The sequence below is a fragment of the Eschscholzia californica genome, unplaced genomic scaffold (genome assembly GCF_041429995.1).
Source record: "Eschscholzia californica isolate CP2 unplaced genomic scaffold, dmEscCali1.0.p SCAF_1, whole genome shotgun sequence".
Lineage (NCBI taxonomy): Eukaryota > Viridiplantae > Streptophyta > Magnoliopsida > Ranunculales > Papaveraceae > Eschscholzia > Eschscholzia californica.
The window spans coordinates 41,736,586-41,749,440 of record NW_028238198.1 but is presented as its reverse complement, the minus strand read 5'-3'; the positions used below and the strand labels follow the sequence as shown (position 1 = coordinate 41,749,440).

The following is a 12,855-nucleotide window of genomic DNA, read 5'->3' as shown; positions in this document are numbered from 1 at the left end:
AGCAACCAAATACAAAACCCCTTCACAGTGTAGAGATAATTGACCTGAAATTGAAGATCTTTGTCGACCGACCACAGTTAAATTTATTTTGACATGCACACTTTACTTATCACAATTGATATAACCTCGTGTGCGGCATGGAGTTTATCCTCGTAAAGACGTAACTCAATCAACAATGATGTTGCAGATGAAAATTGTCATTTTATACATGACCCATCTTAAACCTAATTCTAACAATATAGGAGATAGATTTATTGAGAAGATAACCCTTTCGCTATCGATACCTCTCATTGTTTAGTGATAGTGATTCTAAATTATCTTAACCTCCTTTTCTCTATTTAATATGAAAAATGAGAGAATACGAAGTGTTATATCAATTAGATAAGTGATGAAGACAGAACTTACCAATCAAATAACTTTGAACACACAATATATTCTGAAGCATCTTTACTAACTAAACCAAACCCTGGATCACGCCGTTAAGTTATAGTCTCATAACAAATTTACACTCGAGTTGTTTGTCCCAGTTGGTTTCGAAATTTAACTTAAAAGTACCACATCTCCTTTGCTCCTCCTACCACTTATATCTGGTGGCATATGATAAATAGTAAGACAACCATTCCGCTAAATGTATGTATATAAATATGTGTATAACAAACTCATAGAGGGAATAATCTAAAAAGAATATCATCGAAAAGTTGTTGCAAAATTAATTATCTTGCAATGAGGAAAAGTTGTTAATTACATATATATGAAAAATCTAACTACACAGTTACCTATTCTTAACTCCAGATGTAGTATAGTAAAATATTAAAATGAGAATATAGGGAGCAACAAAACTACAAGCTCATCTTGCAACAGCAAAAAGAAATTTAAAAAGTGCACAGGGTGGAAGTTAAGTTATAGATATCACACACAAATTTTGATTTCTTGTCATCAAATTATGTAGGAAGATATGTGTTTTCTATATAATTTGGCGTGCTTCCTCTAAGATCTGGACTGCATGCCCAACATCAAAAGACAGTCTTTGAATGTTGAAATTCAAATGTAGAAAATAAAAATATAATTAACTTTTTGAAGATTTGAAACATACATTGATTGTCGTAAATAAGTTTAGACTATCAGAGTAACTTGTCTAAACTTTGTTTATGCAATTGCATCAAATAGGCCTGAAACACTCTTGGGTTAGCCATCAGGCACATAACCCAACATGATATCAAGATGAGTTTGCACCAATGTGAAGAAAAAGAAACAAAAATGAAGTTTCCCTAAAGGCAAATTGAAAAGGAACAATTATTGCTCTGCCCAACAGAACTGAATAACCCTAACAAGTATAATTCATAAATTTCAACTAAATTCAAACAAAAGATTTAGCTAGAGACATGTGTGCCTTTCCAAACTCTCATTCCAATACCCTCATTGTCTATTGATATGAGAGTTGCACACAGACAGATATTAACTAACATCTGGACCTCTAGTCCTTGAATGTGTAGGGACTATATGAGATCTCTTTTTTATTTGATTCAATAGAATATAAAAAGTACTTACTTTCATAGGAAGAACAAAATCAATACTTTATCTTAAAAAAAAATCAAATACAAACATATTGCAATCACAAGTTAAAAAAAAAAATCAAGATCACACAAACTAAAAGAAAATTCCTGGAATTTGCAGATATCTACAATTAAAGTATAAGATAGTAGTGAATATTTACAAATATGATTACCGTTACCAGACAACTCAAATTCAACTTGTCTATAAAGTGATACTAATGTGACCTTTCCGATTAACATTTTATATGTTATTTTATTAGGCCAAACTTAATCGTTGGACGGGAAGTAGACATCCATTACTTTCGAGTCCAAAACCAAAAAAGCAATTGAACATAAGGTCATTAAACATGAAAAAAAATGTATTCTTCTATGTCCCCTTACTTCCTCTTTACTACTTCAACACATTTTTTCTATCTGTTAAAAATAGAGAGTAATAAGTGAGGTAGTACTATATAGCAAAAATTGAAGGGAACATTGAAAGGGAAAATAATAGCAAAACAGTGAAAAAATTTTACCTTGTTAAATCTATAGGAACTTCTTTACATACGGTGTTATGCAGACCTATAAGTTTACTTGCAGAAACTAACGAGAGAAACTTCAAAACGTACACTGGCAAACTTAAATGAAGTACGGAAACATGCAAGTCATCAAGTGTGAAGTCGGAATGTTTGAAAGGTTCAAACAAAGTACAAACCGAAGTAAAGAATCACTTTGACAAGAGAGTTCAAGCCATCTGGTTAGATTGGAGTGGTGAAAACTTGAGTCAAACACTTGATAACCATCAAAGGAATTGAGAAACCGTTTCCTAACTCACTGCATGGAACACATCTGAGGGATGGTGGATTCAGTGGGAGAAATCGAACACTGCTATGCATGATTCATGATGGGTTTAAGCCAGTCTTCCGAATATTTTGGGACATAGTCTAGAAACGATTGTTTCACACATTTACCAACATCCGTCTGAAAGCTAAAATCTCGTGTAAAAACATCTACAGGGATACAAAATTAGCTTAAAAGTCTGACGCAATTTCTTTAGAAGAAATTTGGGCTTTTTCCACAAGCAATCAAGAGAGCCAAGTGTTTGTTGCTCATGATAGTATTTTTATAGTAATTAGCACACCTAGTAATCTGGGAGAAAAGTACTAATTATTACAAGAATAAGTGGGAGAAAAGTACAAGTCGAATTAATTCGACCATGAAAAAAGTCATGAAGAGTCATGAAGAACAATCATGAAAAATGTACGGGTCGATTAAGTTCGACCAAGAGCAACACAACTGTTGAAAGACAGTAAAACCGTGGTTCCTCGGAAAAGGAAAAGGTAAAGATTGGATCTTAAAAACCTACCGCACAAAAGCGAATGTAATTCGCAGGAGAACTCTCAAAGTAGTTGAAAGTGTCTCTAAAGGAATATCTTAAAGTTGTTGAGAACATTCCAAATTGTAGTTAAAAAGTCCTTAAGGTCAAAAGAAAAATCTCAAAGATTCAGAAGATAAAGGTTATTTCCGAAGAGATAAAAGACCTGCGCAGTGACGAAAACTGACTCTAGATTTTGGCTAGAAGCCAAAAATCATCATGGACTCCATATCTCATCAAGACATGTAGCTTGATAATTTAAGTTAACGGAAGACCTAAATTAGTTTTCCGGAATTGAAAACTGAGAAGGATGGAAACATTCATGTTTTCCGAAACCAGACAAGACGAATAAGATTCCTCTAGTCCAGTTGTGTCCATTAGCATGCTTCAGAAATCCATCGACGGATTAAAAGCAAGCAAGAGTTAGAACCTTCGATTCATAGAGGCAATCAAAGAAGTTTGATTCCTAAGGAATGAAGAAAAAACTTGAATCACGAGTTTCAAGAAGGTAAGTGGGAGAAACAAACCTTCCGGGTCCGTATGCAGAGTACATACAAAATATTGAGTGCGACATAGGATGTTGTATAACAGTAACAAACTGACTCAATAAAAGGACCACACACGTTGAACAAGTCATCATAGCAAACTTCCAGACATGGAAGGACAGTATGCTTAAAAGTGGTTAACCCATAACTGTTGCAAATTCTACATAAGAAATTAAAAGCCTTAACTCTAGTAAAGATTACTATAAATTATCAAGGTTGAAGGTAGCAATCTTCAAATTAATTGATAATAATCAAAGTTTAAAAACCGACTACCACGATAGTCAAACTAAACTGTCACCTAAGACACAGTATGAGATTCATACATAGTCTAAGGCATGAGGTAAATTTAGAATAAACCTCGACAAGTAAAACTGAGTGGGTAAAAAGAGTTTTACGGAAGAGGCTCAGATTTACAACTCTCGTTATCAGAAATAATAGAGTTATTTCGCAAATCGTCTAAATTTGGTTTAGTATTTAAACGACAGTCCATAGACAATAAAACATTCCGAATAGGTTTGTCAGATACGTGATCTGATGAATGAAACCCTATTAAGTGAACTTGGAATATTTATTGTCAAATCCCTAGTCCAGATCATTGCATGGACAACAATGATTCACGAAGACTAGCATGGGAGTCGATGGGATAGCGCAGTTTCATGGACTATATGAATAGTGTATTCGATTCGACTACGTGGGTGTGTAAAAGTTTTACACACTGGGTAACCCTCTAATGAGAAGTACATCACTCTTGATGAACGTCAAATACTTCTCAAAAGACAAGATTGGAGAGATTCCTCAAAACATGAGTGCTCAGCTCATCTAATGTAAGGAATGTCCGACTTTGGTTCCATTAAACGCCGCGCCGTAAAACGAGGTTATAAAAACGGATACTGGGAAGGACGGGATAGACATGAAGTTGAGTGGGAGCGCAAGAATGGATTATGTCTTCCTAAATATGTTAGGATACAGTGTCCTCGGGCCACTTGACGAGCAACAACTGAAAATGCATGGTCGTGCTCAAATGGATTAAAAGTTAATCATTTGTTTTGACAGTTGTACTCGAGATCAAGAAAGTCTGAATGACGTGACGTATCAGATGGGATACTAAGTGACATGGGAATCGAGCATTGTACTTGTTCTAAGTCCAAGTGGGAGTCCGAAGGAGTTGAAGGATGTCCTTCGACCAAGGTGACAATGCGAACAATTTTTCGGAAAGGACAATTGATGTGGAAGATCATCAAGTCCGATTGATTTAGGGATCGTAGAGTCGTAGCTAGAGACCAACTACGATCGTCGAATTACGAAGTAATTCGCGGCTAACTTCGATCGGATCCTACAACGGGTTACACATAAGAGTGTCAAATTGGTCTAGGATATGACTAGTGGGAGTGAGATATAACAATAGGAATGTCCCATAAACATATCTCATAGGCCTAAAAAGGAATTAGGCAAAGATAGTACAAAAGGGCCAAAAACAGGGTTTTTGGGCCTAGGCCGATTCGGGCACTTTTAGGGCTCGGATTGGGCTGATTTTTGGAGCGACGTTTCCTTATGTTATGAACACTAAATATGTCAATTTTGGCTGGGTTTGGACGTCATCTCCTTAGGGAATTGAGAAAATATCAATAGTTATTATTTTCGACAATTTCCTTAAATCTTATACTAAAGGGTGTTTTAGGAAACCTAAAAGGAGGTGGATTCTTATTAGAGAATAAGGTGTGGAATTTCTCTCTAAGCTTTCTTACTCTACCATATCAAGTAGAGAGGAGAAAGTGAGCTGATTCCCATTAACTATCTATCTAGTCAAGAAGAAAGAAGTTTTTCTTCCAACCACCATTGGTGTGCTAGCTAAACAACAAGGTGGGAGATCAAGTTGATTGCTCCTGTCCCAAGTAGAGGAGCTACGCTTGAAGCTCTTGGTCTTCTCATAAGCAATTGGAAAAGTTCGAGGGAAAACTAGCGAATAAGGTATTTATCTTTCTAGTTTTACTTAGTATTATTATGGGTTTATGCATGTGATCCTGGGAATACTAGTGTAGACATTAGATATCTTATTTCCGCTATAAACACTAGTAGAAGGGTGTAAAACCCAACAACCGGTTTCGTGGGAAGGTCGTCTAGGCCGACTTCTCTAAAGAACACATGAAATCGGAATTGTTCAGGGCCGAAATGAACACTACCGAGAACCCAAGTAGGTAAGGGATTAGCTGTGTGATAGCTATTTAGGTTTACAATTTCCAGGACTCAGTTTAAGACGATAAGTTCACTGTCGTCCTTGTAGTTATTCAATAGGAAAGGTTCAAAGTCGAAAGACTACCGTCTTCCGGTGCAGCGAAGTTCCGCATATGAGCTCTTCTAGTGTCAGTATATCAGTATAGTATGTTTGTATCATAGTAAACCTCGAATTTTCATTCATGTGGGGGATTGTTAGAATCAGAGCCAATTTGGGCTCGACCCGACTCGTCAAACTCAGAAATGGAATGTGTAATTGCATTCGTCTCTTCGAGCTCTTCAACTTAGAGCCAAGAATCACTCGAATCCGATTCCGGATGAATGAAAAATTCAAGTCTAAAGTTAGACGATGATCGATTGAAATAGGGACTATAGCGTCAAGTTGGAAAAGTCACTTTGGGGGCTATTTGAGCAAAGCACGCGCATCCAAATCTGGACGGTTGGCGTTCAGTCCGCGGGAATTTGCAAGATCTGACGGCATCGCGTTATAACGAGCGGGACAACGGTGGGATCACGCCACACGCGTTGGATCAACGTGATCCAAGGGCCTGCGCATCCTCCGCGTCGGGCACCGAGTGGGACGACTTCAATCTTTTAATCCAGCCATTACTTTCTTCATTTGTTAGGCACGGATTCGGGATTTGTCTAGCGCCATCTAACGGTGGGCGTTCCACCCGAGTGTTTGAGAAAGATCCGACGCTCCACTTTGCTGTCGACTCAAACAGAGGCAGTTATTTCAACTTAAGCCCTTTCTTTTGAAAGGATATGTCCCTTTAACCCCAACAGACACATATACCCATTCGATTCCTATCTAAACACCCCAAACCCACTTCATTTTTCACATCAATTCATTCTCTTCTTCTCTTCTAACAATTAGAGATTCTGGTGTGTCTAGAATATCTGATTGAGAAGTAATTCTGGTTCTGGTTTGCCTAGAATATCTAGAAAAAGGAAGAAAGAAGTTTTGTGTGAAGTGATAATCATAAAGCGTCTAGGACATCAAAATTCATTCTCTTCTTCTCTTCTCTTCTCTTCTAACAATTAGAGGTTCTGGTTTGTCTAGAATATCTGATTGAGAAGTAATTCTAGAGGTTCTGGTTTGCCTAGAATATCTAGAAGAAAAAAGAAGTTTCGAGTGAATTTTTAAAGCGTCTAGAAGATCATTCACATAAGTCCAAGAGCTCATAATACTTACGAAGGTTCGTCCGCTTTCAGAATATAGAAGTACCATCTTAACATTCTGAAAGGAAAGTCGTTGTATCCCGAAGGCATACACCCTAACGCTTGGTACTGTTACGGGGTGTAAAATATCTTAAAGAAAGAGAATTTATTCTCGCCTCGACTACATTAACGTTTGTCTAACTCGGTTAATCCGAAAGAAGGAATACTGATAAATCATTATTCGCTTACAGTCTATCTCTATACGAAGTAGAGAAAGGAAACTCTGTCTTACACAAGACAAGACAGAGACAAATCAACTTATCGACTGATAACCAGAGGAACAACAATAAATCCACCAATTGATCTCGTTACTCTCACCAAACACCACCACCATTGTCACTCCACCACCAACACTAACACTAACACCATTATGCTGCCACCACCATTACCACAACTATACTAACAAACCCACCGACCGAACCAACACTACCTTCATAATTCATTCCACCGCCTCCACCACCACCAATACCATAATTCCACGCGCCACTAGCGACTGCCATAACCGCCACAAATTCAACACCACCAACACACATGCATCACCACTACTCTATTATTGCCTCGGATTGTTCGGCCCGAGACTCACGAAAAGTGCCAAGAGTGAAGGCGGGTCTGAGTGAAAACTATAGACGCTTTTAGGGGCATCCTTACTCTCTCTCCCTCTCAAAATTCGTTTATATTAGGGGGTTTTAGGGTCTGTTTGATGCTTGCAAAAGTATCTGGACGTGAAAACCATGTTTTTCTTCCCGTCCAGATAAATGGAGCTGCTGAAATGTGGAATCAAAGTTTGTTCAACAGAGAAGTTGGAAAATCAGGAGAGTGCCTTTAGAAGGTTGTATAAGTTAGGCATTTAAAGAGCGCCTTTAGAATTTCGGCTTATTTTCTTCCCCGAATCACATTTTTTTTTCACAAACCGTATCTCTAGAGAGAGAAAGCGCAGAGAACTCCAAAGCAAAGCTCGGCTGAAGCAAAGCTCGGTCAAGTTAGGGTTTTAATCATTTTTTCTTCGTCTTGTTTCATCCTTGACCTAAAGCTCGGTTGAATTAGGGTTACAGAGTTTTGTAACAACACTGAAGGGTTACGATTTACAAATCTCAAGTTAGAAAGAGTGGAATTTTCAAGGGTATTGAAACAGAATTTCCACTCTTTCAAATCGTCTTTGTATTATTATTGCTTGGAAGGAAGGAAGAAGGAAGTGATGGCTAATAAGTTACAAATTGAGGGAGACGATTCAGTCCTTGTCCGAGTAACTCATTCTAATCTCAAGACCTTCTCATCAGATGTTCGTTTCTCTCTCCAGGTACTACTCTCTTCCTTTCTCTCTCTCTCTCTAAATATAAATCTGCAAACTAATTTGATTAACAAAAATGTTGGTATCTTGATTTGATAATCAGATGAGTGTGGAATCTGTGAAAGAAAAGCTCTGGAAAAAATGTGGTACTTCTGTTGAATCAATGTCACTTGAGCTTTATGATGAGACTGGTTCTAAAGTTTCAGATGTAAATGACATTTCAAGACCATTTGGGTTTTATTCTCCACATGATGGGTTAGTTAGTTAGTTACTTCATCTCTTTATACAAATTTACCTTATCCATTCAATGATCTAACATTTTATCATATAGCTTGCTTTGATAGGTTTATCAAGTTGTTTTTGTTTATGATAAAAAAGAATTGTGAGTGTTGTTTGAAATATCTTTTTCTGATATAGGAAACCATTTGGGGTTAGAATCAGTTTAAACTAGCACTCATTTTAAGTGTTCTTCCCATGTTTAATGCCATCAAGATATAATGAAAGTTTTGAAAACCCAAGTTCCTATTTGTTTTTTTCATGGAAGGGTTACAATTTACAAACCAAAGTGGCTACTGGCTATCATTTCGGAAATTTGATGTGGCTAAGTATAATATGAGTACAAGTCTATATCGTAAACTGTACGAATGGGAAGAATTTGGACTAGTGCCAACTTATACCCCAGTTCATGTTTAAAGTTTTTCTTAGTGTGGCTTCTTATGTGTGTTAAATGATCTTATCTGATCAACTTGTTCTAATCTATGGAAGGTTCCGATTACATATAGTAGATCTGGATCCCTCTTCAGTAACCTCTGGTGGCTGGCTGGAAGATACTTCATTGGTAGAGAAATACTCAATTTCTGAAGAAGCCTATGACAAACTAGGTGGTGAGTTTCATTTGATTAGGGTCAATCTTGAGAGATTATTAGGTTTTTGAGCTTGGGTCTTGGTCAGTATTCCTTGTACTGGGGAAATGTCTTTTTGTTTCTTTTCAACTTCTCATTTTCCTGGTCTTTCTTACTTTACGTAAAGAAAATGTTTTGTTTTCTAACTTTTGTGTACGTTGTATTTCTCCTTCTTGGATTTTTCATTAACAGCTCACGAATGTTTCAGGTACTTTTAGAAAATTCAAGGAAAAAATGGCTTCTCAAAACCCATCAATTGTACCGAGTAAAGTAAGCCGCTAAGTTTTATTGTTAGCATTCTTAAGAATCAAGATCATCTTATCTTTACTTCTAAGGTTGATTACCATGTGAACCAATTTTTTATTACTGCTTTAAAATCAGCCAACACTTTGTCCGTTCGATGTATACCATGTAGTAGCCTCTATATATTATGCTATCTCTTCACTAAAGTTATAAGTCGAAGTTGACATACATGATGCGAAATGGATGCACAAGTGTCGGTCGAAAGAATTTATAACAAGGTTCAGATATCATTCTGAGGTGTCTTTGGTAGGAACTCGTACCTAATCTCAAACAAATTCAGACATTTGATTGAGCAAAACATCTTTGAAACAAGTAAACACCCTTAGAGAGCCCCAGGTTACCACCAAAATATAAACAGAGCAGGAAATATGTTGAAGTTTTGGACCATGGTGTTGCATTAATTGATATGGATTTTGTCTGCAGATATCAGATAACTACATGGAAGACCTTTGTGCAAATATCAAGGTTAGAAATCTCTGTCAGTTCAATTTGTGTTCCTTTCTTTTAGTTTTCTTTTCCTTCCATTGGCAGCTATCATATCTACCATGAAATGTTTTGGGGATGTACTTGTTTGGTACAAAAAATGAATCTACCTTCACCCCATGCTGAGCGTGTCAGTGCTCATTTGTCAAGTATAATATTATATCCTTTATATATTAAATAGATAAGGGAATAGTAACAGACATATGTAAGTTGGTTACAACTATGTTCAACACTGATGTTTTATTAGACTATTAGTTTCTATTAACACTAATTTTTAAATATTAATTGGACTAGTTTTTGCTTGTGGCATTAGAGGTTGAAGATAAACTATATTGCATTAAGTGATGAGAGATTGTAAAAAGTATAATTAATGGATTAACTTGGTTTTAGAGAAAAGATAAGTAGCACACTGAGAGAAAATGGCAGTTCGGGGATTCATGTTACTTTGAATCAGAGAAATTTTTCAGCTCTAGTCTGCAGCTTCTTAGTTGATGGCCGTGAAAATCCTGAGCTAAAATAAAAGAATTTCGCCCTAGATAATTATCAAAAAGGTGCATAACATACATTGTGGTTTCATATTGCATGGATAGCCTACTTAAATGAGTTTATGGGTTGTTTATTTACTATCAGTTGTAATTCTATTGGAACTTCCATTATAATGAAGGAACTTGAAATTAAACACCTAAGCAGGACCAATGACATACCGACATCAAATCCAGCATGTAATGATTAGAAATTCATTTGACAGAAGGAAATAAATGAAAATGTTAGGCCTATTCTTACAGATAAACTGTATCTGTCGCTTACTAAGTTCTTCTTTAGTTTGAAGTATTTACTGTACCATTTTGTTTTTTGTTGAATATATTATAATGCAACTGTGTCTTCATATAGGTAGGAGATAGGTGTGAAGTTGAACCTGGAGAAAAAAGAGGGGTTGTCAAATTTGTTGGTAGAGCTGAAAATATTGCGCCTGGGTTTTGGATTGGAGTGCAATACGACGAACCGTTGGGGAAACATGATGGAATGTATGAAATGTTCTTACTCAAATTCTTAGTTTATATTTCTAGAGAATGTAATTCATTCTTATGAACTTCTTATGGAATAATCTGTATTCATTCTGCAATAGATGCTAGGAAAGTAGTACTGGTTAGGAACTTTTTTGAAACAACTAAACTCCCGTTAGAATTAGGATTTCACCTTCATGCAAACAAAAAGAAACCCAAACGAGGTTGTTCGTTCCCAGTCAAATACAGACCAGACCCATCCCCTTAGGCTAGACACCTCTTTATGAGAGATTGATTAATATTATTTTCCTATCTTCATCTGATGTGTATCTTGTCAGCCACCTTACGAATTTGCTTCAAGATTATCTTCTTTGCATTTTCTTCTCGTTGTTTGATAATTATACATACACAATTGTGATTTTTCATTTTGTAGGGTGAGAGGAAAACGCTACTTCGAATGTCCCCAACTTCACGGTGCCATGGTGAGACCAGACAAAGTAAAGGTCTGTATATCCCTTCCCTAGAAATACAGTGTACTTTCTGAGATATTTTATTACTTTTCTAGGTTAAGAGTAAGCCTGTTGTCTCAAGTAGGCAAACCTAACTCTAAACTCGACGAAATGAGGTATCCACTCCAATAAATTCTATAAAGATAATGAAGAACTTTGGGATGAACCCTGTGACGCAGCGGAAATCTCCAAAAAGAATTAGATCTTCGCCTAAAACTTTTTCAGAAAATCTTCTGAAAATCTCCCTGCATCACCCTGCACCTGAGTAGACGGTAAAGAACACAGTTGAGGGTATTTGGTTCTACTATGGCCTCACTTTCCCTAAGAGGATTCTATACGAGTGTCCGAGTGTGTCAAATAATTAGAGCTGAAGAGGAAGACAAACTAGATAAGAGAGAAACGAACCATCTTGTGACTAACCGCGTAGGAGTAATTGTGTGATAAGAACCCTCCTCTTGAACTAGTTTATGAATCTATGCTATCGAAAACATGTTCCCACTTAAATTAGAAGATGACATGCACATAATAAATGCTAAACTAGAATGAAGGTGTAGAATAAGAAAGAAGCTTATTATTCATGAATTATGGTTTTGCAGGTTGGTGACTACCCTGAGAAAGATCCCTTTGAGGATGATGAAATATGAAGATGCCATAAAAAGCAAGGGGGTTCATCTGTATCGCCTTGCAAATCGTGTTGTTCTTTTGTCTCTAACAGTATATCATTCTGACATTTGAAGTTTTCGAATATTTTAGTGTGAGATTGAAGTACATTTTTCCAACTTTAAAATACGCAGACACCATTATGATGCAGGTCTAACTTAACCTTCAAGTATACATAAATCAACATACTCGTACGTATTCCATGGTTCAAGTGTTTCCATTAGTAGAAGATCTATGTTTATATATTTTCTCAATGATTTGATTTTCCCTTTCTTGATTATGGAATGTCACCCACTTTTTGTGACCACCATAGATTCAAAAGGGATAGCTTGGCTTGTAAACCTGAAGTGATGACAATCTAAAGTTATGACAATCTAGTAAATCTGCTTATATGGAAGAGTTACTTTTTTTTTTCACTTTTACTATTCTTTTCATATTTTTTTGAGTTGTACTATTCTTTTCACTATAAAATTATCTACTTACCTATTTCTTTCTCTAGAAAGCTCATTAGCAGGGGTTCTGCAAAAACGATGGCACCCTTGACAAAATGCCCTAGATGTGTTTTTGGCATATTATATTAACAACTAACAAGTATTAATTCCTCATAAAAAAAAAACTAACAAGTATTAATTCCTCATAAAAAAAAAACTAACAAGTATTAAAATGCAACTTCTTCCACACTTTCAAATGAACTCTTTTAAGTTTTTTTTTTTTTTGTGATGAACCTCTTTTAAGTTAATAACTACAAAAACTTGGGATCACATTTGGTAGCCCTAGACAAGAATGTTGACATAAACTCTA

At 36.2% G+C, this 12,855-nt stretch overlaps 1 protein-coding gene across 1 annotated transcript; it reads left to right on the top strand.

Moving 5' to 3' along the window:
- The first annotated feature begins 7,610 nt into the window (after positions 1–7,610).
- EMB2804 (tubulin folding cofactor B) lies at positions 7,611–12,470 on the top strand. The gene is made up of 8 exons (XM_086653487.1): positions 7,611–8,202; positions 8,297–8,448; positions 8,959–9,077; positions 9,304–9,365; positions 9,822–9,863; positions 10,773–10,906; positions 11,319–11,388; positions 11,991–12,470. The coding sequence occupies exons 1-8, from the start codon at positions 8,101–8,103 to the stop codon at positions 12,036–12,038; spliced, it is 729 nt and encodes a 242-aa protein (XP_086509613.1). The 5' UTR covers positions 7,611–8,100; the 3' UTR covers positions 12,039–12,470.
- Positions 12,471–12,855: the final 385 nt, after the last annotated feature.